Below are 26,940 nucleotides of genomic sequence, written 5' to 3' on the forward strand. Positions count from 1 at the left end.
GAAGGAAGGAAGGAAGGAAGGAAGGAAGGAAAAGAAGGAAGGAAGGAAGAAGGAAGGAAGGAAGAAGGAAGGAAGGAAGAAGAAGGAAGGAAGGAAGGAAGGAAGGAAGGAAGGAAGGAAGGAAGAAGGAAGGAAGGAAGGAAGAAAAAGGAAGGAAGGAAAGAAGGAAAGGAAGGAAGGAAGGAAGAGAAGGAAGGAAGGAAGGAAGGAAGGAAGGAAGGAAGGAAGGAAGGAAAAGAAGGAAGGAAGGAAAGGAAAGAAGGAAGGAAGGAAGGAAGGAAGGAAGGAAGGAAAGAAGGAAGGAAGGAAAGGAAAGAAGGAAGGAAGGAAAGGAAGGAAAGGAAGGAAGGAAGGAAGGAAGGAAGGAAGGAAGGAAGGAAGGAAGAAGGAAGGAAGGAAGGAAGAAGAAAAGAAGGAAGGAAGGAATGAAGGAAGGAAGGAAGGAAGGAAGGAAGGAAGGAAGGAAGGAAGGAAGGACATCACATGTTTTTCCTTTTGAAGTCTAGGGGCAGAGATAGTGACTTTGCCTTTGGAGGAGCCCAGCGCCGGGCCCTTTAGCCTGCTTCTCAGGGCATCATAGGTAGGGCAGGCGCGCTGCGGGACAGCAAGGAATCCGAATTCTTATGCTTATTCAGCTGCAAACTTTCCGTGACGTCGGGCAAGTCAGGAGATTTGGTGCCAGTTTCCTAGCAGGGTGCCCTTGAGCAGGGTGACCCCAGTCTCCGGGGCTCGGTTCCCTGATGTGTAAAATGAGGGCAGCGGACGGCCTGCGAGGCCTGGCAGCGCTAGAGTTCTCTCCCGATCTCGCCCGGTCCCGAAGGCTCCCATTCCCCCGCAGGCCATCCTGAGCCCAGGAGGCGGTGCCTTTGCCCAGGGCACCGGGCCCGCCTTCTTGCTCCTCCCACTTCCCTACTTTGAGGAACTCTCGCGATGCCCCTGAGGGGGAGGCTCCCGAGCCGGCTCCTGATTGGTCTGGGCGGGAGCCGGGGGGCGGAGTCACGGCCGAGGTTATCCTGGCAGTGCCCGACCGTGCCCGTGGGAGCCCGTGCGCTATGGCCTCTCTGTCCACGCCGATGCTCCGCGGGTCCGCCCTGCTCCGCCGCTGCCCTCGGCTGCCCGCGGCCCGCAGCTACGCGGCGGGTAAGGCGCTCCAGCTTCGAGGCTGGGGGGAAGGGCTGAGGAGGGAGAAAGGGCGGACTGAGGCCCTGGGGGCGCCCGCGCGCCCGCCCGGGATTGCCCCGGTTCGGACCCCAGCGTGGCCCCGTGACCCTGCGCGAGTCCCTGACCTCCCACCTCAGTTGTCCCCCTAGCAAAAAGGGTCTCCTGGCAGACCCACCTGGCGGGGCCGCTGAGGCGCTGGATGCGCGCGCGCGCGCTGGCAGCTTTCGCGCTCCCTGGGGCTAGCACCGCCCTGTGAAAGGCTCCCCAACGCGAAGAGACGGCGGCGTCTCCCACGAGGCAGAACCTAGGGCTGGCCAGAGGCCCCTGCGCTGGCGCTCAGGCCCGGGCGTCCGCCCCGGAGGCGCAGGGACTGCCCTTGCTACGTAGGAGATCTTCCGTTATTTAGTCGCGCGTCCCGAGACACAGAGAGGTGGTGCTGAAAGAGGGGCGTTTCGGGGAGCCCGAGCGCCAGGATAAGTCACGCTCACTCCCCACACGAGGTAAAAGGTCAGGGCATCTTAGAGGCCGCGGTGTCTGGAGCTGAGGGAAGGGGTTCTCTGCGTCATCAGTGGCAGAAGAAAAAAGCCTTTTGCATTTGGTGGCGAGAAGCGTCTTGGGAGCCTTTGGAAGAGCGGGATAAAAGAAGGATGGGGCCGGTACGGGTGGAGGATCCCGGTGTGGATGACTAGAGAAGTTTGGAGTTTTGGTGGGGAAGGCATTAGACTGCCATGGCAGGGGTAGACTCCAGCGAGTCAAAAAGCACCAATTAAGCGTATACTTTGTGCCAAACACCGCCCTGCTTACTGGCGATATAAATTATAAAAAGAAAAATGCATCAGGCCCTGCCCTCAAGGAGTTTCCTTTTTCCTGGAAACGGGGCCAGCTAATTTATGCGCAGTCAAGTAAATCCATGATATGTGCAGGAGAGGGAGGGAATGTGTAGGCAGTGGAGCCAGCCTGTGAAGGGACAGTGAGAATGAGGGGAAGCTCTGCCTCCATGACAAGCCTTTCCAAAGGGCTCAGAGAAACGGAATGTTGTGGGAGCATCACTTTGGCCAGAACTGGACTGGAAATAAGGTGTGATTCCTTGAACCAGATGAGGAGCGCACTTCCTCCTCGTGTGCTACATAGGAGTTTGTGTGCAGCCCTTTTTGTAGTGGCAAGAAACGAAACGGAGTGGGTGCCCATCAGTCGGAGAATGGTTGAAGTTCTATAAGAAATGATAAGCAGGATGATTTGGGAGAGGCCCTGGAGAGACTTACACGAGCTGATGCTGAGTGAAATGAGCAGGACCAGGAGATCATTATACCCGCAACAGCAAGATTTTATGATTATTAACTCTGACGTGTGTGGCTCTCAGTGACATGATTCAGATCGGTTCCACTGATCTGTGATCTTGTGATCAAAAGAGCCATCTACACCCAGAAAGAGAACTATGGGAAATGATTGACTTGACTTTGGATTTATGATTTGTTTTTAGAAAGAACATGCTTTACCCATGCCTTTCTAGAACAAGAAATAAGCTGGTGTCATGCATAATGTATTTTATTGTAAGTCTCTGTGGCACAAGATTCCCAGATAAAATGAGTTATTATATACCTGTAACGTCCAAAAAACAATGCAATGATTTTGGATCTGTGATTTTTATCCCTGTGACTATACCCTCCACAAATGCTTATTACAGCTATTTTTCCAAACTTATGTTATTCTTGTCTTTTTATATATATATATGTACGTGTTATAAACATACACATAGAGATACATTCACCCACATACACACACATATATGTGTGTGTGTGTGTAAAACATTTCTGTTTCCTGAAAGCAATATATTGTTGAATTCAGATTTTTAATCTATTCTGCTGTTTGTTTCTATTTTATGGGTAAATCAGAGTTATAATTATTTTGTATTTCCCTCCATCCTATTTTTTCTCATTATCCTTCTCACCCTATTTATCTTATCTGCCATTATCTGTTACCTTTCCCTACTATTCTTTAATATACTCACCTCTCTAAGAGTTTCTCCCTTATCCCCTTCTTGTTCCTAATTCTTCATCCCTTCTAAAAGTCCCTGCTTTCCTATTTCCTTGATCTCTTATTTCTTTCTAAATTTAGAAGACTTTTATATTCTTCTAGATGCATATGTTGCTTTTTCTTTAACCATTGATGAGAGTAAGGTTGTAATACTACCAACCATCCTCCCCCACTTGCTTCTCTATGAATTCTTCCTTTCATAACCCAATTGTACGAAATAATCCTTTTTATCTCTCTCACAGTTTCATTTTTTAAAAATCACTCCATCATCTGCAACTTAGCCTAGGTCTTTTTTTTTTTCAAGCTACCAAATAATGCTGACAGTCATAAGAGTACTGATAACAATTTTCACATATTAAAAAGTAAGCAGTTTGACCGTATTGGATCACATATAATTAGTCTTTAATGTTTACCCTACATTTCTACTAGACCTCATATGTTGAATTTTCCATTAAGTGCTGCTATTTTTGTCACAAATACCAGAAAATATTTTAATTCATTTTCTTCCATTTATTCCATTCCATCCAGTTACCCAGAGTCATAATCTCTGCTCTTTTGCTCTACAAAATATAGTGTTCCAAGACCTACATTTTTTCAGTGGTGTAGTCTTGATTATAGCCTCTGCAATATTTAATTTTTTTCTTATTTTTTGTAATATTTGCTCTTTAACCTGGGAACTTTGAAACTTAGCTATGATATTCCTGTAAATTTTCTTTGTGGGATCTTTTTCAGGGGTGATATCAGTGGGGTTTTTTCCTCTATTTTTACTTTCTCTTTTAGTTCTAGAACTTTAGGGCAATTTTCCTTAATAATATCCTGTAATATTATATCAAGATTTTTTATTGTAAATTTCAAGTAGTTTAACTATTATTATATTATCTCTTTGATTTGTTATCCAGATCAGTTGTTTTTCTAATGAAATGTTTCACATTCTCATCTTTTTTTTAATTCTTTTGATTTTGTTTTATTTCTTGGTGTCTTATGTCATTAGTTTCCCCTTGTTCAATTCTAGTTTTCAAGGAATTATTTTCCTCCTTAAGTTTTCATTCTCTATTTCCAATTGGTGACTTTCTTTTCTTAATTTTCTTAGATTTCTTTTATTTTCTTTCTAATTTTTCCTTGAGCTCCTTATTTGATTTTTTAATATCCTTTTTAAATTTTTTCTAAGAACTCCTTTTGGATTTTGACAATTTTAACATTTCTCCTTGACAAAGGAGTGACATTTTTAGCTCCACTGTCTTCCTCTGAATATGAAGCCACATCTGCTTTATTATCCCCATTCTATGGTTGGATTCTTTCACCTTAGCTTACTCGTTTTTATTTTTATTTTGTTTTACTTGTTTTAGCATCTTAATATTATCATCAAGTTCTAGTCCCAAAGTACAGGGGATAATGCCCCAACCCATGGATCCTTCTTACTGTTATTTTCTGAATTCTGTCCTGGTGCCCAACTCCTCTAGAACCCAACCATGACTAGGGCCCCTAACCCCATTGTCTTGCCAACATTATAGCTCCTTGTGGTCCCTCTAGTGGCTGGGCTCTGTCCTGGAACTGAAACCAGGGGCTCTGCTCTCCTGCAGTCCCCCAGAACCAACAGGGTCCCTGTCCCTCTGTTACCACTCTTTAGCCACATCCTCTCTTACAGTCTAAGTCCAGGACTTCTGTCCCAATAGACATCATTCTGTTCCTACTCAGCTGTTGGACCCCCTCATTGCTCATGAAGTGAAAATTGCCCATGCTCTGTCTTCAATTGCTCCCAGGGCTTATTTTTTTGACTCCAAGGAATTGGTCTAGAGATATTTGGGCCTCAGACCAAGCTTCCATTCCCAGAGGTTTGCCATTTCCTTTTCCAGCTCATTTTACTGATGAGGAAACTGAGGCAAACAGGGTGAAGTGATTTGTCCAGAGTCACCCAGCTACTGGATGTCCAAGGCCAGATTTGAACTCATGAAGATGAGTCTCCCTGACTGGAGGCCCAGTGCTCTATATACTGCCCCACTTAACCTTCCTTATTTTTTTTTTTTTCTTAAATCCTCTAGATTTGTACTCAATATGTGAGAGACCTTGAAGATGTCCAGCAGTTTACCAGTCTCCCAACTGTCTTATTTGCAATATATGACTGTCCATGACATGCCCCACATCCCCCCTCTTCTGAACTTCCCTTAGTTTGTTTTTTTGTTTTGTTTTGTTTGAGAACACTGCCTTCTTTTCAGCCATCTGGTTTTGCAACCTTGGAGTAATCTTCAACTCCTCACATTCTCCTTCAATAGTCATATTATATTTCCAAATATAATTCAATTACATTGAAATATGATTGTTGGAAAAACTTTTTTTAAGTTCACAGACCCAGGTTAAGACCTCTTGCCATTGATCTTCTGCTCCTAGCGCCCATCTTTTCCTTTAAGATACAACTTAAGCTCCATCTTCTATAGAAATTCCTGTCCTGATCTCCCCAACAGCTAGTGCCTTCCTTCCCATATTACCTGGTATTTATTAACTTTGTATTTATGTTGTGTATGTTTTTATATGTGTGTGTATATACATATGTATTTATTTTTCCAAGTCTTGTCAATTTTATCTCTATATCTGGCACCTATCTTCTTTCTCCTCCCAGCCACAACCCCTCAATTGGTCCGCTGCACTAACTTCCTAATTGGTCTCCCTCTGCCTCAGATTTCTCCATTTTGTTCTCCCCTGAGCTGCCAAAGTAGTATCCCCTCAAGCGCAGATCTGAACAGGACACTGTATTACTCAATAATCTCCAGACTCCTTCCCCCCTTTGCCACTGAAAACCTTCCAAAATCTACCTTTTAGGGCTTATTTGTATTCCCCTTCATCTGCTCTATAGGCTAGACAAGCTGATCTTCATGTTGTTCCACCCATACAAGATTCCCTCACATTGGTAGCAGTTCGTAACCTTTCATAGTTCATGAGTTTCTTCTCGGAATAATATTTTTATGCATAAAATAAAATACAAAGCGTGATAAAAGAAACAGATTACTTTGAAATATGATTGTCAAAAAACTTTTAAGTTAATGATTTCAGAAAAAATAAAAGTAAAAATAGATCTAATTAAAAGGAATAATCAGGAAAAGTGGTTCCTAGAGCCCATCCTTTCTTCTAAGATATAGCTAAGGCCTCACCTTCTACAGAAACTCTTTTCCTGATCTCCCCGATTGCTAGTGCCTTTCTTCCCAAATTATCTGGTATTTATTATCTCCCCTTGCCAGCAAGTAATCCAATATATGTTTTTGTTTGTTTGTTTGTTTTTGGCTGAGGCAATTGGGATTAAGTGACTAGCCCAGGATCACACAGCTAAGAAATGTTAAATGTCTGAAGCCAGATTTGGACTTAGGTCCTCCTGACTTCACCCCTATCCAATATATGTTAAAGGTGTAATTCTTCTAAACATAGTTCCACAATTATAATGCTACACAAGAAAAATTAGATCAAAAAAGGAAAACAAAGAGAAAGCAAACAAAGTGCAAGTAAACAACAACAGAAAAGTAAAGATACTTTATGTTTTGTTCCACATGTTGTGGAACCACACTGTCCCTACAATCCTCTCTGAGGGTGCAGATGGCTCTCTCTATCACAGAACCATTGGAACTGGACTGAATCACCTCATCGTTAAGAAGTCACATCTATCAGAATTGATCACCATATAATCTTGCTGCTGCTATGTACAATGAATGTTCACCTGTTAACCATTCTACTCCTGAGAATATAGAGGCCACATGATGTAGCAAATACCATGGGGGGCTTGAAATCAGGCCAACCGGGCAGCAGATAGATGTGCTACTATGGACAGGTTTTCCCATTTGTGAAATGGGAATAATTTTTATAGTCCCTGTCTCCTAAGATTGTTAGGATCTGGGATAAGGTATGTAAAACTTTAAATGCTATATGAAGACTAGTTGTTCAACCTAACAAAGAACAAACCTTGTCATCCAAAAGTAAATATGCCTTGAAATTATCTTTCATATAAGTTGATGCTCTTTTGTTGTAGGTTTAGAAAGCTGGGGAAAGCCGAGTCCAATGGGCTACTTTGATTTTTTTTTTCCTGAGTGAAATTTTCCTTTGTGTTCTCTTATTATAGGTGGTAACTTTGAATACATCATTACAGAAAAGAAAGGAAAGGCAAATAATGTGGGACTGGTTCAATTGAACCGACCAAAGGCCCTGAATGCACTTTTCCAACCCCTGATAAACGAGCTCAACCAGGCCCTGATGACATTTCAGAAGGATCCATCTATAGGAGCCATAGTTCTGACAGGTTCAGAAAAAGCATTTGCAGGTAGGTCACATTAAATGGAAACAGTGATTAAACAACTTACAGAGTTTGACTATATAGACTTATAGACAGCTCTATGAGTTGTAACTGATATTCCTCAACATCTGTATTGTATTCAGAGAGACTTTGCTAAACCATACCTTTGTGTTTTCTGAGTAGCACTTTTTAAAATATTAGAGTGATATATTCTTTGGGGGCAGCCATACCTAAAGAGATGTGAGAGCAAGGAGGAATATTGCTAGAGATCAACCATTCTGCATATTCTTCAATCACTGAACATCCCTAAGACTTCATTTCTTCATCTGTAAAATGGCTTCTGAGGCTCCTTCCAACTCTATATCTGTGATTCAATCCCTCCTATTCCCCATTACACACATATATCTGTGATTTCATTAGTGTGGGAAGCCTTAAGAAATACTTCCTCCATCACTGTAGTCCATGCCTTTTTTCCAGCCCAGAGTCAGGGACTTTCCTGGAGCTTCTAGAAGTTAAGTGATTTTCCTCCAGAGTCAGTATTGGTCAGAATCAGGACTTGAAGCCAGACTTTCCTGACTCCAAGACCAATATTGTGCTCACTATATTGCCTTGCAAGATGAAAATTCAATCCCACTTTTGTATTACTATGAGTGTTCCTATAATTGTTTGATTTAATTGATTGCACAGCCACTTAGAAGTCACCCCACTAAAACTAGATTAGTTTCTATGCTTTTGAGTGTCTAAGTGATAAGGAATATGAATTCTTTTTGTGACACTTAGATCTCCATTAGTTTTTCTCTCTCTTTATAGCTGGAGCAGACATCAAGGAGATGTGTGATAAGACTTTCCAGTATTGTTACTCGGGGAAGTTATTAAAGGACTGGGACATCATCACCCAAATCAAGAAACCAGTCATAGCTGCTGTCAATGGTTATGCAGTGAGTGTTGATGCTGTTTCTCCCACCAGTTTCCTTCATCTCAGAGAACTTAGTGATTACTGAGTCTTAGTGATTACAGACATTTAAAGCATATATTTTGAAGCTTTTCTTTTAACAGTCATAATTTTTTCATGAAAATTTAACTTTAAATTTGGATTCCATTTGACTATAAAAACCAAGTTCCTGCTGGAAGCCTTAAGTCTATTTTTAAATGACCCTCTATATGAATTAATTTTTTTTTAATCTAGGAAGTGTACATGGTACTGCCTTTGTTATTTAGTTTTTTTTTTTTTTAATTTTTAACTTAAATGTCAAATAAAATGAGCATTTTCATATACAAAGTAAGTGAAAAAGAGAATTTTACATGAAAATCCCTACTATATAGTTTATATTTCCTTTCAAAAGTAGCTTTCAAAGCTTTCCTATTTGCGATTCCTTCATATCTTTTTTGTTGTCCTTTGTGTATTCTTTTTTTAAAATAATGCTTCAATGACTTTTTCTTTTTTTTTTCCTTCATTTTTTTGGCAACTCTTTTTTTTTTTTTTTTTTGGTTTTGTTGTTAACTCTTTGATACCTCTCACCTCTTTCATTCTCCAAACTGGAGGGAGGAAAAGAGAAAATTAGGAAGAAAGGAAGGAAAGAGTAGAGGGAAGGAGAAAGGCAGGCCCTTGAAAAAAAATTGCATAGTCAAGCACAATAAATTCCCACATATCTAAAAAATGTTTATGTCCTTCAGCACCTTTAGACCATTGTCTTTATAATATTTCTCTTATTGTATAAATTGTTCTCCTATCCTATTTACTTCATTGGGTATGGATTTATACAAGTCTTCCTGGGTTTGCTGAAACCATCCCTTTTGTCATTTATGACAACACAATGAGATTCTGTTACATTCACAACCTACACCCTGATTCCTAGGCACCTCTTAGTCTCCATTTCTTTGCTATAACAGAAAGAACTGCTATTGACATTTTTTACATATAGATCTTTTTCTTCATTCTTTGATATTTTTGGGGTATTGGTCTCGTAATGGTAATGATTTGGGAAGCATAATTCTAAATTATTTTCTAAAACACCTAGACCAGTAGTTACATTAGCATGCTTGTTTTCCCACAGCCCATTCATAGTTGTCCTTTTTGTCATCTTTGCCATTTGATGGGTGGAATCTCAAAGTTGCTTTCATTTTAATTTCTCTCATGGTGATTTGCAGCACTTTTTCATGTGGTTATATATAACTTAGATTTCCTTCTTGGAATACTGCCTGATCTTGTCCCTTGACCATTCATCTATTGAGGAATGATCGTGGATTTTAACTTTTCAGGTTGTTTTATGGGAACACAAGAAACATTAACACCTGAGGTGCTCTTCTAATCCTCTGGCAGAGAATCTGAGATAGAGGGTTTATGCTTTCTATTTTCTCTGGCAATTTATAATTTGACCTCTACACAGATGCTCATGGGGATTAATATCTTGAGGAGGTGAGAGAATGGGTAAACCTATTATGGTGTACAAATATAGTAGAATACTATTGTGGTGCAAGAAGTGATGAAGTGGATAGTTTCAGACAAATCTGAGAATGTTTGTATGGACTAATGTAGAAGGAAATAAACAACCAAGAGAACTATTAATGCTGTAATCACAACGTTGTAAAGACAAACAACTTTGAAAGACTCCAGGATTTTGATCAATGCAATGACCAACCACAGTTCTAGACAACATATAATACATGCCTCCCATCTTTAGAAAGAGAAGCGATCAACTCAGAGTGCCGACTAAGACATTTTCGGGACAGCTAGGTGGCCCAATGGACAGAGCACCAGTCCTGAAGTCAGGAGGACCTGAATTCAAATGTGGCCCCAGACACTTCACTTCCTAGCTGTGTGACCCTGGGCAAGTCACATAACCCTAATTGCCTTAATAAAAAAAGCAAAAAAAGAAAGAAAGACATGTTTTCTTGGATGTGGCCAGTGCAGCAATTTGTTTTACTTGACTGTGTATTTGTTACAAGGATTTTAGTTTTTGTTGTCAGTTAAATATAGGAGAGATGGCAGGAGGGAGAGAATATAGATTTTTGTTCATTAAAAAATTTTCACTTAAAAATGACTTAGACCATTTCAGAGATCCTCCCCCCTCTAAAAAGAAATCCAAAAATAAAAATACCCCAAATATGATTAATTACAAAAAATAAAATGAAGGGACTGGACTAAATGACCTATAGTTTCTCTTCTATATACTATCCTATGTTGTAATAGTATTTTAATCTTAATTAATCATAAACTTAAATCAGTATTAAAACTTAAAAAATAAACTGGCATAAAATATTTTTTCTTAATTTTCCAGCTCTTTAGATGAATTTTAGATGGAATTTCTTCCTAATGGCTAATTAGAAGGAATTGCCCAGTTTTCTAGGCTACCCTTTATAAATATACACATTTTTTTTGTTTTGTCTTGTTTTGTTTTTGCTGAGACAATTGGGGTTAAGTGATTTGCCCAGGGTCACACAGCTAGTGCTCTATTCACTGCACCACCTTGCTGCCCTCTCATGTTCTTTGTTGAGCAGAAGAGCTACTTTCAGGGCTTATGGTCCCCTATAATAGAGTAGGGATTGGGAGAATAAGTTGGGGTTAAAGTAATGTGTTAGAGAAGCCATCGGTCCTCCAAGGAGAAATGCTAGGTTTTTGGCTCACCTCACTCCTCAAAGAAATGACTTCCTTTCAATGTTAGTATTTCTCCTTTTTGTTTTAAGGAGCTTTAAAGATGGCCAAAGGAATCATTGTTGGTTTGGTTTCTGCCATGGGCTAATGGCATTTTGTTTGTTTTTTCAGCTGGGGGGAGGTTGTGAGCTTGCTATGATGTGCGATATCATCTATGCCGGTGAGAAGGCTCAGTTTGGACAGCCAGAAATCCTGCTGGGGACCATCCCAGGTAAGACACCGGCAGACTACGATATGAACTCCTGACTGTACCACTGGTTGTGACACGAACGTCATCTTCTCATGAGAAATCCTAGGTTTTGAGGGAGATCCAGCAAAGTCTCAGCCTGCTAGTGTGCTTTAACTTAACTGGAAATCAGCCAGGAGAGAAAGCCTCATCACCAGAAGGCTGTCTACTAAACTGTGTGTGTGTGTGTGTGTGTGTGTTTGTGAATGTCTCTTTGTGTGCAATGTGAGTGTGACTGTGTGTGTGTGACTGTGTGTGTGTGTGTGTCTGTATGAGTATATATTGTGTGCTGGACCAAGAAGAAGGAATCTAGTAAAGAGACATGAGGCTAACTTTTTTTAGTAGCTTATGTTATGTAAAATAGAACTAGACCTTCTGTACTGAAAGTTCTTCCCATTTTTTAAAAATGTTAAATAGATAACGGGAAGGACTGAAAAGGCCTTAGAGGATGACCTTGGGTTCAAGTCCAGGCTCCTAGGATTGCTAACTATAGGACTGTAGGCAAGTTATTTCTGCCTCAGATTCCACATCTGTTAAATGGGTTAAAAAACCCACCTCACCAATGTACACGAGATTGGTTTAAGGCACGAATTTGGCAATCCTGGAAATCTGTGTCAGTGTAACAAGAGCAAGTAAATATATTCATAATATATGTGCAGCATGTGATGCGGGTATATGTACATGCATTTACACATACATTTACATTATGTATATACAAAAAGAAACAGTTTAGCTAACGGCTTGGAGAAGGATCATAGGATCACAACTTTGGAACTGGGAGGTTAGAAACAAATGGTTTTTTACTTGATGTGTTTATTCACAGGGGAGAGCAGTGTGCCTTACCCAGAATCATCCAACTGCATGAAAGTCACACAAGGAGTACATCCAGAATTTGGCACGGGGGGCACACATGGTCTTGTCTAGACTCACAGGACAAGGATTCAGCCAGAATCCGCAGGGGGGCCTTTCATGCCAGGACAGGAGGATGGAGTCCACAATATTTGACCAAGTTCTGGTCTATGTGTGGATCTGGGCAATTGATTGGTATTGGGTGAAGAGGTGTTTCTCCAGTGCATCTAATTAAATTAAGCTCAAAAGCTAGACATCACAGGAGCAGCTTAGGTGGCACAGTAGATAGAGCATCAGCCCTGAAGTCAGGAGGACCTGAGTTCAAATCTGGTCTCAGACACTTAATACTTCCTAGCTGTGTGATCCTGGGCAAGTCACTTAACCCCAATAGCCTCGGGGGGGGGGGGGGGGAGGGGGGGGGAGGGAGAGAAGCTAGACAACACAAACCAGGGGAATTGCATGAGAAATGGACATTTCTAGCCTGTCAAATTCCAGAAGAGTATGCCAAATATCTGGCAGAAGAAAGAGATTTTAGATATCCTTTTAGAGCCAGGCTACAACTGGATATGGGTAGTAATTGTTATTCATTAAAGTGTTTTACTCGTACCTACCTGTTGAGAAATGAAGGGATGGAAGTTCTGAGTTGGGGTGGGGAGAGTTCACTAGGAAGAATGGGGAACTATTCCAAAATTATCTTTTTCTCTGATGAGGGGCCCAAAGTAAAAATTGTTGGGAAAGCCAAGGGGTGAAAAGAAAGGGAAAGAAATGAAGGCAGTTAAGTGCCAATGACACTTTTTACTTGACTTGGACAGGGCTTGACCATTTAGGTCTAGAAGTCACTAAAAGACAAATATTACTTTAACATATTTAACATGTATTGGTCTACCGGCCATCTGGGGGAGAAGGTGGGGGAAAGAGGGGAAAAATTGGAACAAAAGGTTTTGCAATTATCAATGCTGAAAAATTACCCATGCATATAACTTGTAAATAAAAAGCTATAATAAAAAAAAGACTTAAATATTTAAGGAGAGTATTCCTGGAAGAGAGGTGAATGAATGCACTCTAGTTTTTCTATTAAGAATTGTTCTACAACCTCTGCTGATTGCCCCTCTACTCTCTGTTTGCTTTTAACTATTTTATCTATCCCATCCTTGGCCCTCTTTTATTGAATCAGTAGTACCCCTGAAGCTCACAAATGAGATGGTATTATATCCTTTTTTAAAAAAAGAGAACCTAATAATTCTTTCATTCCTTCTAGGTGCTGGAGGAACTCAGAGACTTACCCGGGTAGTTGGAAAGTCTTTGGCAATGGAGATGATCCTTACAGGTGACCGAATCTCAGCCCAAGAAGCCAAGCAAGCAGGTATTAGCCCCACTCTTTTGTAGCTGATGCTTCAACCAGTCAATCAGTCACTAGCCTTTTATTAATTCGGATTCAAAGCAAGGTAAGAGGCAGCCCCTGTTTTCAAGGAGCTCCCAATCTAATGATGGAAGCTCATAGTAGGGAATTTATTCTCACTCTAAACCAAGGTAGGAGGGAGGGGATTGTGTCCATTGTTTTCCCTTCTGTGTTCAAAAAAACTGATCCTTGAGATTCCTCTCAGAAAGGGGACTATCATTCCTCTTGTATATGCTCAAGGACTTTGGTGCTGTTGTCACTAATGAGGTGGCAGAAGGTTGCATGATTGCCTCACATGCCTTTTCACTCTGCTTCCTTCTAAGAGTGTCTGTATAAAGGGGTTTGCTACTCTCTTCCACTGAATTGTTGCGACTCAGAGTTTAGTGCAGTACAGAATCAAGAGGAAAGCCCACAAGTCATTGTTGAATTCACATCCCTGATACCAGGGTTTCTGTGGGGAAGCTCCTAGCTTAATCTTAATGAAGAGAGGAAGCAGAATGAATTTTCTGAATTGATTTGGAAAGGTATTTATTATTCTATTAAAAAAAACCTGATCATTATAGAATATTTTCAAATGGTCATTGATGAAGTAGGAACAGATAGATACTAAATACCTCCAAATATATTTAGTGTGCTGTTTAACTTTGTTTTTTACTTTAGGCCTTGTTAGCAAAATTTTCCCTGTGGAGAAGCTGGTTGAAGAAGCCATCCAATGTGCAGAAAAAATTGCCAACAATTCTAAAATTGTAACAGAAATGGCCAAAGATTCAGTGAATGCAGGTAATGAATTTTAGCAAAAGGAAATAGAGTGGAAGAGGTTGAGGAATCAAGGCTCCAAGGAAAATTCAAAAATCTGAAATCTAATAATATTGAATTACATTGTGGCTAAAAATCTTTTGGATTCTTAAAAATTTAGTTGTGTGTGAGAAAGTTTTCTGTCTGAGCAAGATGCCTGACTTCTTAACATTTGTAACAAAGTGAACTCTCCTCTATAGAACTTCCATCTAAAGCATGCAACTTTTATTTATACTAAATAGATAAGCTGAACTTGTTCAGCTTGTTAGAGAATTTATTTAAGAACTGACTTAATACCATGTGCTGAAGGCCTATGATCTTGGCTCTTGCTGAGTTCAGTAGACCCCAAAATAGTGCATTGTTCTAGTTCTCCCAGGTTTTAGTTTTCCCTATGATAGATTAGATCATCCTAAAACAAAGGATCTGGATTATATTATTCTAGCTTTCTCTAAAAAGAGCCATATTACCCACCTTTACCCTTTATTATAGTCAGTATTACAGACAAGGCTTTTTATGATTATAAGTAACAGTTATATCATTTTAAAATTACACATCAGGACAGTGAAACAATTCTTTTACATATCACAGTCTTGTATATTCCTTTTAGGCCATCAGAGTTAAAGAGAAAATAGATCTAATATCACATTTGAATATGGTTTGACTTCTCTGAAGTCATAGTTGAAGTTATCGCTTATTTAGCTAAATGTACCCTTATTCAAATATTCCTGGAGTAAATTTCTTCATAAGATTTACTTCTGGGGGTGGGGGTGAGGGCAAGGGGGAGAGAGTCTATCTCTACCAAATAATCATTATGCTTTTGTCAGATAAGGAACATCTGTAACTCAATGTATTCTCTTGTCTTAACCTTCCAGAGGGAAGTCAATGCCTTATAGTTTTGAGGTTCAAAGGAGACTTAAAGATTGGGGTTTCAGACAAGGTATCTCAAATGAATTTTCAGGCTTGAACCCATCTCCAAGTCAAGGGGCAAAGTTTATTATAATAGTAACAATGGGCTAAGTCCTAAAAGAATTTAGCAAAGAACCAGGAGCAAGGAGATAAATCTATAGGAAAAAGTTAGAGACCAGGAGCTTCATGTAGTTATTTGCTAGTTGTATGGCTTACAGTTAGGTCTGAAGGGTGGTCTATTCACTATTATCTCAAGAACTTTGTTATCACTGACCAACAGATAGTTTTTTTGACAGTCAGCAATGTTTGTAGGACTATAATATAGTATTCCTTACACCAGGAGTTTTTAGGATTATTGACAAATAGATTGTTTGAACAATAGCACTGCTAAGGTCAAGGGGCCTCAGGATTACTGTTATATCTTCCCTGAAAACTAAGGGAAGAAATATATAGCTATATTATTATAGCATTCCTGTTTACCTTGGTTTTTTTTTTTTTGTTTTGTTTTGTTTTGGTTTTTGGTTTTTTTTTTGCTGAGGCAATTGGAGTTAAGTTTGACCCTTGCCCAGGATCACACAGTTAGAAAGTATTAAGTGTCAGAAGTCAGATTTGAACTTAGGTCCTCTTGACTTCAGGTCTGATGCTCTATCCACTGTGTCACCTAGCTGCCCCTATTATTGCATTCCTAAGGCCAGGCGACTCCAGAGTTATTATGATATTTTCCCTAGAAACTGCACCCCATCAATAGTAATAGGCAGTTTTTTTTTCAATACCTATAAACCTCTGTTCTGAACTTTTCTTCTTATATTTCATAAATCACCCAAATCTTTGGGTGTACTATAAGTTAAGACAGTTTTTCTCAGGACAAGACCTTTTTGTCTGATTTATCTTTCACCTTTTTCCTTGTGCCTCCCAGATCCCTGGTATCCATCTTATAGAATTCAGCTTATAGAACTTAACCTTGTTTTGTCTCACAGACTCCCTTGGTAGCTGGTGAAACTTATGAATCCCTTCTCAGAATAATGCTTTCAAATGCATAAACTTTATATGATTTGATATGGGAGAAATATCTCTTCTCTGAGTTCATGTGGTAGATAGCTACTGGAAAATATATATTTACCATAATGCAGAAATTATGGAGGTAAAAGCTTAGGTTTTATTATTATGTTTAAGTATAAGTTTAGCCTCTGAGTAAAACTTGGACCACCATGAGGATTTTGACAAGGCTTCTTATGATTATAAGTAACAGTTATATCATTTTAAAATTACACATCAGGACAGTGAAACAATCCTTTTACATATCACAATATTGTATATTCCTCTTAGCCCATCAGAGTTAAAGAGAAGATAGATCCAATATCACACACTTCCTTTACTGTCATAAAAGTTGTACAAAGTTAGTTAAACAGAATAATAATCTCCTATATCTCCTAAGGAAACCACCTTCATGCAACAAATTCCATAGGTAAACTGAATAAGATTACAGATTAAAATACTTATAGAAGATTCACAATAGGCTAATTGAGGAGGAGGATTTATTCATCTCTAAGGAGTCAGAAACAGTTAAGAGTCTTCCTCTGGCTTCTTATCCAGGGAATATTTAAGGCTCTTAAATTAATTTTTACATCCCATAGAACAGCTTCTGTTCATGTGAGGTGAATATGAAAACAGATTTTTAGTTAACCAGAAATTGTAAGAGGGATGGCCTTGAGTCCAGAATGATAAAAGGAAATCAAAAATTCCCCTAACAGATTGCAAAAACCAACACTATTGAAATATAGTGATAAAAATATTAATAGTTTCAAGTTTGTAGATATCCTGAAATATATCCACAGACTTTTTGGGGTTCCATGGACTTAAGAATTCCTATACAAAAAACTGCCACAAAAAATCTTCTAATCCAAACCAGCCTTTGTACATATGGCTCACAAGTTAGGAAGCATGAGTCTAGGAGTAGTTTCTTTTGTATCCTGCAGAGACACAGAAGAGGGTCCTTGAGTATAGTTCTTGAAACAGAAGGCTAACCACACTAGTTGGAAGGTTAAGGTTAACCATTATCATATAAATCTTTTTTGATTATTGTGAATAGAGCTGTATAAGAACAGCTGTTTAAGCTGGTGTAGAGGGCCAAGACTCTGAAAAGGTGTACTTGAATCAAGGACAGCAGGATGCTTATAGTTAAGCACCTACTGAGTGTGAGATAATCGTTCTCTAAACATATACTTAATATGAGGATGATGTAATGGGCAGTAGGCACATGCTCAATTGTTATAGTGATATAATTGTACAGAGTTATTTAAGAGAGAGTCTCTCAGACCCAGACACAGAAGAAGAATCAAAGTCACAGACACAGAAAAAACTCCAGACTCCAGATTCCAGACTCTGGACTCCATCTTTGACCAGCCTTGTGTGGCTCTCCTGCCTTCATCACTTCTCCACCTAAAAGACCAAGGCCTGTCCAGAGATCCTGCAGAAAGCTAGCCTGAACATTACAGACTGGAAGTTGGGAAAGCTCCAGACCTATGACTACTAATTAGCTTTGGGCTTTAGGGTCTTAAGTGTCTGAAGGAATACCATATGGTCCTGTTGGGTACCACAATTTAAAATTAGCAGCTAAACACACCTAAGGACACTTGTATTTGAGTGGCTCTGACACATCCTAGGGGTCCTGACAGCTTCTAATATGATGTGGAATCATAAGATAAAGTAAATGTAGGAAGAATAAGACTAAACTTCTCAGAGGCCACCGCAATTTGCTGAGCATTTTGACAAAAAAGCATCCAGACAATATCACGCATACATGTTGTACCCTCCTGACTTATAGAATTTGTTTTTCAGCTTTTGAGATGACATTAGCAGAAGGACTTAAATTGGAGAAGAAAATCTTTTACTCAACCTTTGCCACTGTAAGTAAACGGTTTATCCAATGTAGACACTTCTGCTAAACCACACATCAGAGGAGTTCAGATTAAGTCTTTACTCATGTATGACTTTAATGTGAAAACAGCAGGTTATGTAATTAAGGCCTTCATGATTATGTGGAGGCTGCTCTGGATTTGTTAGGTTTGTGCCAACTGAATATAAGCTTCACAGGTTTCACCAAGCCCAGAAGCCTTCAGGAATATGCACAGGTATCATTAGGAAACCAGTCAAACAGAGTTTCAAGAGGTTCCCCCCACTAGAAGGTTGGCTTTCAAATGCTGATTTTTTTAATTGAATGAGATTGCATACTTTATAAAAACATTCCATCAGTGTGAACTATTGTTATTATTTTTGATAATGCATGAAAATTGTCTACTAAGCCATGGAAGGATCAAAGCCAGCTCTGGTGGAAGGAATACCCGTACTGAAAGACTCTCAGGTTTATAACTAATTGCCACTTCAACTTGGTCAAGAGTGATAGTTGCCTCTTTCCTAATTGGCTCGGCTCTGATTTTCAGATTTAATTGAACATGTTTAACCTGCTTGGAACAAACACAGTACAATAAAAAGTCAAAAGTTCAAAAAGGATAATTTAGAAAATTATTCTGGGCATTATAGAGAAAAATTTGCATCTTTTTTGCTATCTTGCCATCTTTTTTTGACAGCTTCTCTAGTGTATTTAGAACATTTTATTTACACACAATTTTTTCCTGAAATATATGTAATAAACATATTCTGTGTGTGTGTATATGTATGTGTGTGTGTATGTTGCATAAAATGTTGTATCACCTAGATTTTTATGTTGATATCTGTGAAGCCTTGAACTAATGATTTTAGAATATTTGTGATAACCAAAGAGAATAAAACTTAGGAATTCCCATTGCTATTTTTTTCATTACCAGTGAGTGCCCACCCACTATGTTAAGAGACCTGTCAGAACAAGGGAAAAAAGTTTGTTTTTGGAAGTATATAAGGCATGTACTGGTACCTAAGATACATCAAGTTAGAGTCAGGGATATCTGAGTTTGAATCCTGTCTTTGATACTGATTGGGCTGACAAGTCACTTAACTTTTCTAAGTCCTGGTTTGAAGGTAGTAATAGTGCCAACCTCCCATCCTTGTCTGGAGACTTGCCCACTTGTTAAAGCTTAAAGCAGCTTACATTACCATAGAAAGAGTCCTGGGTTTACATCTGAAGCCCTACGTTCTTATTCTGCCTCTGTCACCACCTGTGGTGGGGAACTTGGGGCAAATCATGGGACTTCTCTGGGCCTCCATGTGTGACCCTGGGTTTTTCTCAGCACCAAAAATGTTTTATCACATGCTCTCTGATTCTTCTACACTCCCCATAAAGAATATTCCTGATCCTTTTATTCTAGTCTCCTTTATTCGCTCTCTCATCAATAAAATGAGTGTTGGACTAAATAACATTTAAGGCCCTTCTGAGTTCTAAGTCTGTGAGCCTTTGATCCATTAATTATCCGTGGTACTTAAAGCATAATCTCAAACAATGTTGAGATAATGCCATCTCTTGTGTTTTTTTATATCAAATGGGAATAAATTCTCAATAACTGTTCCTGATTGTGGTGTTGGGGAATGATGGAGATGAACGCATTAACCCTTTCTTTTGACAAGCCATTAGCCTCAGTGGGTAGAACCGTGTCCTAACATACCACAGATGAAATTTGCATGGCAGTTTGGAATGAATGTTTCTAAGTATGAATATATAAAGATACAGGAAGAGACTGAATGTCAAAAATTCAGAGAATAGGAGGTTAGGGACTTAAAGAAGGAATTTTATATGTCAATACCAACTTTTCCCTTTTCTTTTTCCATAAAAGGATGACCGGAAAGAAGGAATGAGTGCATTTGTGGAGAAGAGGAAGGCCGACTTTAAGGACAAATAATCACAGAATTTTGCTTGAGAAGTGGCAAAAAGATTTATATTTTTCTTTAGAAATTACTTTTAAAAATCAAAATAAATCATAGCTATTGTACACAGGTAAATAATAAGTGACACAATGTGCCTCTCTTAGGACTATAGCATTGCTTCAGAAGACTTTGTTCAGGGCATCCTTTGCTGATTCAGAGAGCATGTCCTTCTATATTTCGGTGCACCAGAATCCAAGGTGTTGTCTCAAGACACTGAAGTTATTTATTTGCCTTAATGGATCTGTCTCTCTGCATCATGATTAACGCCAAAGCCAGGTGCATTTTTACCAATATGATCTTATTGTCTACTGTTAGGTCAGAAATTCTTCACTGGAAGCCTTTGTGTTGTGTATTAAAACAACTTCACTTGACATAAGGGACTAAGAGTATGAAACCAGTCTCTTTGTATTCACCATCATTTGAATGTAATCTTGTCAGCATGAAAAAGATTTCCTTCATGTTTATTCAAATTATATGAATAAGCCATTGACTAAAATGATTTTTTATTCATTATACCCTTTGTCTAAAGAACTGAGTATTTAAAAAAATTCATTTTCACAATGATGTCGCAAAATAAATAGGGATCCATTATGTAGAAATGTAGCACTCTATTTTAGAATGATTACTTGTTACTTAGGCCATAATTATGTGGCCTAATCTCAATGGCAATCTCAATGAACGGGAACACAGGTAAGAATCAGGAAGGAGACAGAGAGTGCTTCATCGGGATGCCTGTTAATGGCAATTCATTCATTTATTTTTAGGAGAAGGCTTCCTTCAGAACTCAGTGATCATAAGTCCAGGACACAACAATCCTGCTTCCCAGCCTAATGCTGCAAATCAGTAAGGAGAGGGGACAGTTTAAGAACATAGCAAGAAGGGATTGCCTGTGGCTTGATAACAAAGGAAGGGCCCAAGAACTAAAAAGTAGCCATAGGAACTCAAAACATTGTGCTCTGGGACAGTTGAGGGAGGTAGGAAATACAGGGAAAGCACTGAATTTAGAGTCAGAAGGTTTGCGTTCAAGTCATACATCACAGATTTAGAGCCGGATGGGACCTTAGATGTCATTGTTCAACCTCCAAATTCCAGATGAGAAACTGAGATTGAAAAAAGAGTAGTGATTTATTCACCCAAGTAGCATCACTATGTGTGATCCTGGCCAAGTCACATAACCCTGGTATGCCTCAGTTTCCTCATCTACAAAATAGGGACCAGACCCAGAGTTGTTGTGAGGATCAAATGAGATAATTGTAAAGAACTTGACACTCTATGCATATTAACTCTGACTATTAATATGCAGGCAGGCTTTCCTGCTCATTCTACAATCCCACCTTAATTCTATGATTTACTAGCTGTTTGACATTGAATATGTCTCTTTTTCTGGGCCTCAGGTCCCTCATCTCTGTAAAGAGAGGGCTGAAGTTAGATGGTCTTTAAAGGCATCTGACATTTTGAACAGTAGGTTTCACCTCACCTTTGAGTTAGCAAAGATGATGAAAGGTGGAAATAGCCCACATTGTTGGAATTGGGGAAGACAAGCACAAATACACTCCTTGCTGGTGGAGCTGTAAATTTGTCCAATTATCCTGGAAAATGATTTGTCCCTGTGTGAAAAAAGTCACCAACCTCTTCATCTCTTTGGCTCTGTGATTATTACTATTCCTGGTAGAACAAAAGGCACTGAACATGATGAAATACTCATGAAAGTCATAAAAATGACAGAACAGATTGTGTGACACGGTTGTAATTGAATGCAATTAGACAATAAGAAATTAGGATATGGGGGATTCAGAGAAACATGGAAAACCTTGTTTTGGAAGTGATACATAATGAAGAAAGCCTATCTAAAGAAACATATCCACCATTTCAATAATACAAATGATAATATTGTTAAAATTCACTGGAACTCAGATTCACTAGTGAACAACCTTGGTCCCTGAGGTGAAAGGGTAATGTCCCTCCTTTGTAGAGAAGTAGGGGACTTCTGGGAGAGAAAGTGCCATAGGTAGTCAAGCTCCTTGCTTTGCTTAGGCTAGGCTTAAAGGAGGGGAGGAGAAGCATCAGAAAATGACTAATGTAAAAAAAAAAATATATATATATATATATATATATACATATATATATATACATATATATATATATATACATATATATATATATGTATGTATATATCTTTTTGAATGGAGGGAGGGGAAGAATGTGTCTTGCAAAAAAAACAAACAAATGAACAAAAATCAGCCACCATCATATACAAAACCCTGTGGCCCACAGGTAGGAATAGGGTTTCAAGTGAAGACCGGCATTTGCTTAAATGATCACTAGAGGGCAAAGCTATACTGACTTATATGGAACTAGAAATTGAAATATAATGATCAAACCAGATAGCAAAATGTGGATTGCCTTTATTCTGCTTAAGATGTTAGGAATATAGGGAATGCTTTTTAAATTGCTGCCAGAACTTGTTCTAATTTTAAAGTTTTGGAACTAAAGGAAGTAAACCTCAATTAGGGCGGTTAGTTTGTTCAGAATATAAAATATAGGGCTTGGAATCAGAAAAACCCACGTTCAAATTTAGCTTTAGACACTAGTGTGATCTGGGTAAGTCACAACCCCATTTGCCTCAGTTTTCTCATCTGTAAAATGAGCTGGAGAAGAAATGGCAAAACACTTCAGTGTCTCTGCCAAGAAAATTCCAAAAGGGGGGTCATGAAGAGTAGGATACAACTGAAATGACTAAAATACAAAACAAAACAGTCTAGAAAATCCAGAGATGAGATTGACATCATCCCTTCTGAGGCTGAATAAATGGAGTATTATCACAAAGACAGATAATAACTTTTCATTGCTACCAGAAATTGAGTTGTCTTTATGATGTCCACTTCCCTACCATGAGTATCAAAATATCTCTTCCCAAATAACTGGCAATTTCAAATGACCATGCAAAGTGACAAAATGGGGGGAAATCTTCCAAATGTAAAGAGTATCAAACTTTGTAGACCCTACCTAGAATATAGAATTGGTAATTCTATATACTACTAGATATTATACACTACTAATAATAGTATATTATTAACTTGCTATTCTACTAAAAGAAAATTTTCTATTGGTAACCAATTACTACATTAGGATCCAGGCTTTTTTCCTTCTCTTTCTCTATTGAAGCCCAATTCCTGTGAAAGGTTAGCCTCTCTATGTCTCTAAAGGGTATGGCTTACCCTTTGAAGATTGAAATTTCTTCTAACTCTCAGGGAACATTCTCTTTGATCCTGAACTGAACCCTGCCCAACTAGGAGACCTTTCTTCATTTTAGAATATAAACAGAATCCAGTCTAGGTGAGTTTTTATCCCAGCCCTTGTGCCCTAAGGAAAGGAGCCCTTGTCCTTGAACCCTTCCATTAGAATTTAAGGTGACCCAGTTCATAAGAAGAAAACCAGAATAGTCTAGTTGAAACTAGGAACTAATAGCCCACCTCTTCATTAAATGTCCTCCAATTAGGGACAATTTTCATTTGTCAAGGAAATTCTCTTTCAAGAATTATTCAAAACTTTCAGGCACTCCATGTCTTTTATTCTTTGTTGAAAGAGAAATCTATCATCAATTTATTGATTTTTAGGTAATTTAATTAATAAACTGATTATTAATTACCAAGAAATTGTCTTTTGAGCTTTTCATTTGTTATCCTACTGATTTATTTATTGCATTATATATTATAGTTTAAGGTTAGTATAAGTTGTTGTTGCTGTTTAAGTGGATCTTTAAAGTTTCCAAAGGTTTTTCAGATATTTTTAGCTCTTTGAATGCTGCAGTGGTATCCACAAGTTAGCAGAAGACCCAGAGGAAGATCTCCAATATATTTAGTGTGAACTCCATGAAAGATTTATAGGAAGCATGAACAAGAATTATAAAGACTTATGCATGATGACATGACATTCTCGTTTTTTTTTAATTTTCAAAACACATGCACAGATACTTTTCAACATTCACTCTTGCAAAGCCTTATGTTCCACTTATTTTTCTCCCTTTCTTCATCCCCACCCTCTCCCCTAGGGTAGCAAGTAATCCAATATGTGTTAAACATGTGCAATTCCTCTATACATATTTCCACAATTGTCATGCTGCACAAGAAAAATCAGATCAAAAAGGAAAAAAAATGAGAAAAAACCAAAATGCAAGCAAACAACAAAAAGTAAAAATACTACATTGTGATTTGCATTCAGTCCCCATCTTCCTCCCTCTGGATATAGATGGCTTTCTTCATCAAAGACCATTGGAACTGGCCTGAATCACCTCATTGTTGAAAAGAGTCAAGTCCATCAGAATTGATCATCATATAATCTTGTTGCTGTGTACAATGATCTCCTGTTCTACTCACTTCCCTTAGCATCAGTTCATGTAAGTCTCCAGATTTCTCTGAAATCATCCTACTGATTGTTTCTTATAGAACAGTAATATTCCATAACATTCATACACAATAACTTATTTAGTCATTCTCCAACTGATGGGCATCCATTTAGTTTCCAGTTTCTAGTCACTACAAAGAGGGCTGCCACAAACACTTTTGCACATGTGGATCCCCTTTCCTCCTTTTATGATCCCTTTAATATACAAGCCCAGTATAGACACTGTTGGATCAAAAGAGATGCACAGTTTGATCAACCTTTGGGCATAGACATGACCAATTCTTGATAAAACCATTCTGGCTTCTTATGGTCATTGCTTGATTTTTAATACATTCTAGAATTGTGCTAGGAATTGCCCTGGGATTGAAAATTGTGTTTCTGAGATGATATTCTGGCCTGTAGGCCATGGGTGGGAGTGGGAGGAGAGGGGGCTGGCCACCACATTTGATATGACTGTCTGAGAGTCTTCATGGCTTTGATTGTGGCACAAGTAAGAAAGTAAACTGGAGAATTAAGCCTGTTTCCTTTTGCTCTTGTACTCCCCAGTGCCTGGCACAGAGTAACTGCTTAATAAATGCTTGGCAATTTATGGGTATGTCCAGTCACATGAAGTGTATGCTCAGATTGATGTATGCTTAGATTGATCACCCAGCAGAGCTTCCAGGAGGACTGTTGCAACCATTGATACTTCTGTCCTTGGGGGATAATGGCCTTAGATTTCTCCTGGATTTACCTTTATATCCAGAACATGATTCTATCTTGGTAGAGATAAATACTCTGAACAAGAAGGGTTTGTCCCTGCTTCTATTTGTGGGAATTAACAATCCAAAGGTCTTTCTAATTCCATCATTCTGAAATAATCTCTCATCTAATCTCCCATTTCTTGTCTACACTATTTATGGCTTTTCAGGTAAAAATGACCTTTCAAAATCATTTCATTCTCTTTCATGGACTGAAAGGGTTGGATGAAACAAATATTGTACATAACAGTATTTCTAGTACAAGACCCCATCAAGACAATAGAAAACTCACTTCCTATAATGTTTTAAATACAAATAATAGTCTACTCATCTATTCTGGACACTTTCTTTTATTATGAATAAAACAATGACCGTTTTTTCCTGCTTCCATGCCTGAAGGCCAGGTATTATAGGGTTTATCCCTCCTTTAGGGTTCTCTCTTAATTTTTAAGGATATTTTGGGGCAAGTAGTCTCTCTAGCATTGACTCAGGCTCCCACCATCTGGGTTCTACCCACTTTAGGGGGCCCCCTATATTCCAGTTCCATTTAACCACTTGATAGAGTAGCCTTTACAAAGGAATATTTACTTAAAGGTACAACACAAACATGCATACATCTGCCCCAACATCTACAGTGAAAGTCCCCTCATATCATCTCTCTGGCGAAGACAATGAGATAGGTTCCCAGCTTAACTCAGTTCCTACATACCATCAGTCCTACTAAATTCCAAGTCCAAAATCTTCCTGGGCTTAAGTCCAAGCACCATGGCTTCTCAGGGTTTCCCTGCTCAGCAAGCACCAAAGCCAGTCCTGGCGTCCTAGTTCCAAAGTTTATGTTTGGGAACTCTGTCACCTGTACCTAGAACTAAAAAGTACAAACAAAATACCAAAAGCCCCAAGCCTGTTTCACAAAGAACTTCTCTAAAAGAGGAAGAGGAGGTGAGCCTTCCTCTGACCTGGACTTCATTCATTATTCCTGTGTTATGGATGAGTGAACAGAACCTTTAAGCCCTGGATGCTGTTGGAAAGAAACTGTCTCAGTCTTGGAAGCTTAAAGGCACAGTCTACACTGGTTCTGCAACCAACAGAAAGAGACTGTGTGACTAGTGTAGTGGGTCTTCTCTTCTCCTAGAAGTGGGTTCCTGCATGTCCCCCATGAGTGCCTCCATCTTGGACAGTTTGTATGTGAGATCAAAATCCTGTTCCATACTGATTTCTACCTGCAGTTTTCACCTTTTCACCCCCATCATTCTCAAAGAGGTTAAGTAAAGAGTATATAAGGAACAAGTACATAGTTAAACCCAGAACTTCTTACTCCATGTCCAGTCTTCTTTCCACTGTTCCCTGTTACCATCCAGGACTAAGGGAAAATTGATGCCTGCTTGCTTTAATTATCTCTTTTTCTAAGAGAGGTGAGATGGAGAAAAAAGTGGATGAAAATAATATTGGGTTCTAGATGCCAGAAGTTGAAGGTGATCACATTAAATGTGATGGGTTCCAGAAACTTGTTTTATCTTTTAATTTAATATATGGAATAAAACAAGCATTTCTATAACAAAGTATAATAAAAAAGATGATTGCATATGAAATTGGAAATATACAATGCATAACTTGCTATTCCTTTCAAATACACAACAAAATTATGTAATT

At 38.9% G+C, this 26,940-nt stretch overlaps 1 protein-coding gene across 1 annotated transcript; it reads left to right on the plus strand.

The window, feature by feature from the left end:
• Window positions 1-986: 986 nt before the first annotated feature.
• Window positions 987-20,661, plus strand: ECHS1 (enoyl-CoA hydratase, short chain 1). The gene is made up of 8 exons (XM_003754937.4): window positions 987-1,140; window positions 7,295-7,492; window positions 8,276-8,403; window positions 11,229-11,328; window positions 13,451-13,555; window positions 14,252-14,371; window positions 18,131-18,198; window positions 20,056-20,661. The coding sequence occupies exons 1-8, from the start codon at window positions 1,053-1,055 to the stop codon at window positions 20,119-20,121; spliced, it is 873 nt and encodes a 290-aa protein (XP_003754985.1). The 5' UTR covers window positions 987-1,052; the 3' UTR covers window positions 20,122-20,661.
• The last annotated feature ends 6,279 nt before the right edge of the window (window positions 20,662-26,940 follow it).

The sequence above is a fragment of the Sarcophilus harrisii genome, chromosome 2 (genome assembly GCF_902635505.1).
Source record: "Sarcophilus harrisii chromosome 2, mSarHar1.11, whole genome shotgun sequence".
NCBI classification, from domain to species: domain Eukaryota; kingdom Metazoa; phylum Chordata; class Mammalia; order Dasyuromorphia; family Dasyuridae; genus Sarcophilus; species Sarcophilus harrisii.